This window comes from Acyrthosiphon pisum, chromosome A2 (assembly GCF_005508785.2).
Source record: "Acyrthosiphon pisum isolate AL4f chromosome A2, pea_aphid_22Mar2018_4r6ur, whole genome shotgun sequence".
Lineage (NCBI taxonomy): Eukaryota > Metazoa > Arthropoda > Insecta > Hemiptera > Aphididae > Acyrthosiphon > Acyrthosiphon pisum.
Window position 1 is genome coordinate 28,728,678 of NC_042495.1, and position 2,650 is coordinate 28,731,327.

General features: G+C 25.8%; 1 protein-coding gene across 4 annotated transcripts in view; it reads left to right on the forward strand.

The window, feature by feature from the left end:
- LOC100572974 overlaps positions 1-2,650 on the forward strand; it is a 57,267-nt gene that overhangs the window by 46,822 nt on the left and 7,795 nt on the right. For 3 of the 4 annotated variants that reach the window (XM_029489468.1, XM_029489469.1, XM_029489470.1), the window contains one exon: positions 2,431-2,502. In XM_029489468.1, the coding sequence (XP_029345328.1) occupies positions 2,431-2,502 (72 nt within the window). Of the gene's footprint in view, positions 1-435; positions 657-2,430; positions 2,503-2,650 lie in introns of those variants that run through there. The other variant, XM_029489471.1, reaches the window with a different exon arrangement.

Sequence of the window (2,650 nt, forward strand, 5' to 3'; positions counted from 1 at the left end):
CGGGACATGGTTCCTAGGGGGAAGATTTGACAAAATTTTTTTTTATATACTGTCCTATAGATAAATAATATTCTCTTATGAAATAACCTTATAACTTAAAATAAACATTGCATGGTAATATGATATATTACCTACGTTAGTGGATTAAATTATAGATATAAGAAATAACAGTGACGACTACTTATCAGTAATAATAAAATATAAACATAAATATTACTTGCTGTATAATACCTAATCATTGATTAAATAAATGTAGACATGAGAAATATATCATATTAAAATCATATAGGTATATACATTTAATAAATATCTATAAATATAAATATATAAAATATACATCAAAATTATAATCAATGACCTACCTAACCTTTCATCTTTATATTCGTTTGAAAATTGATAAAAATGTGATGTACATACCTATACTAAATATGTAGCTATACTCTTATTCTCGACATTTCATTCAGATCATTACAAACTATCCGGTTAATATTTTCAACAATTCGTATTGTGTTATGTTTCAAGAATTTAATGTAAAAAAAAATATTGATCCACTATGATTTATAAAAGCACCAAGCTATTGTATGTATTAATCTTGATTTGGACACACATTTTGAACGTTTCCGAAAGTACAGTTTCATTTTATCATCATAAAAATGGTAAGCACCAATTAAAATATTATGAAATATGTATTGGATTTAATGGTTTATGAATTTATAGCTTATAAAACATTATGCTAATTGTAAGTGTACGAATTACAATACATGATAATTTAGTGCAAAATAATTAAGAGGACGTCACATCGGCATCTCTTGTCTCCGTCTTACAAATGTACAACATACCAAAAACCGTTTTTGCTTATAACTTTTATCTTTCTGTGTTTGTAGTAGTGGTTCTAAAGTTTCTGAACAATATATACCTAAAGTAGAAAATTATCTGCGCAACGGCATGCCTATATTTTAGATAACATAAATATAATAAAAGTTATTTGCTTCTATACATTTCGTGTTTTGTTTTTTGTTTTGCTTATAAAAAATGATTTTATAGTGCTATAAAAAAAAAAGTTTCGTAGTTATTCTGTTGCATAGATAAAGTTCATTTTTACGTGTTGTGAAAATTTGGTAGTTCTACAACAAATAAGGGGTGAGAAAAATTGTCTCGCACAAAACAGTTTTTGCTATGTCGTACATTTGTATGACGGAGACAACACATTTGGGCGTGACGTGTTAGAAAAGGAATACATATTGAATATTGATGTTAATATACCTTATGCCTGATTAAAAATGATTATTTTGATGTTTATATTCAAGCTTTGTATTCGAGTTTAATTCAAAACAATAAAACTAACCCAAATTATATAATATAAAAATTATTTTAAATTACAATTAAACATTTAAATTTGAACAGTTCAGATACATAAAATATGTACTATCATACGTAGTATATTATTAACTATTGTGTAGTATACCTACCATAAACATAATTTAACTTATAATACATAAGTTAATTAAATAATATAATATTTACATTTACAGTTATTTCAATTAGGATCTTTTATCCAATAAACTCGCAATAAAAATATTGCACATTTTACAAAAGAAAAAAAAATTTGTTTATTAAATACACCTTAAATAAATATTTAAATCTCTAAAACTGTACTAAGATTAAGAATAAACAATAAAAATGTAAAATAAACGACGTGACGACATGACGTATTTCGTTTAAAATAAACCGATTTATTGCCTGCTAATACTATATCATTTTAGTAAGTACTGCGTATTTCTAACATTTATTGACTAAAGTTATAGCTAATACAGTGGACTTTGAGAATATGACTGAAGGAATTTTAAATTTTGGTACCACCAATCGGTACCTAACTGTTTACTACTCGTGTGCTTTAAAATACCATACCTTGGTAAATATCGAAAAGCGTGTAGGTACCTCGGTGATTTAGAGGTGTCTAACCATAGGAAAATTTTACATTCAATTTAAAAATTACCCATGTTTTATTATTTTATAATTATGATTATACAAATTTCAATCTATAAAAATTTACGATGTTTTCGGTAATTATATCGTGGCCAGGTACTAATAGTAACAATAGTAATATTTACCGAATCACGGTTTAGTAAAATACTGAAAATACCATCAGCAGTATTTAAGAACGCCTCAAAGGGAATGTAATGTGTCCGTGTGATAGGAAATGACGCCATTATAAGACAGTATAAGGGTAATGGGGCAACAAAAACATTATTATTTCTTAATCATATAAGACCGAGGTAGGTACTTATATTAAAGGTATAATAACTAATAAATATAAACTAAGTTTATCATAGGTGCACGAAATGTTTGTTGTATTTAAATACCTATGTTAACTTATGCTAGTGAATATTTAGAGTTTGATACTGTACAATTATTTTGTTTTTATTTTAGATGCTTATGAAGATTTTGACATTACTACAATTTATAGAATCACAAATATATCGTCATTCGAAAGCAGCAATGGTTTGTAAATTGTTATTATTTTCTTTTTACGAATTTACTATAGACAATACTACCTACAATAGTCGTCGAATAATAACAACAAATTTGATTGTATAAAAAGTTTTATTATTTTTACCTATAAGTGTCCCAAGTTAATGATTATAATTAA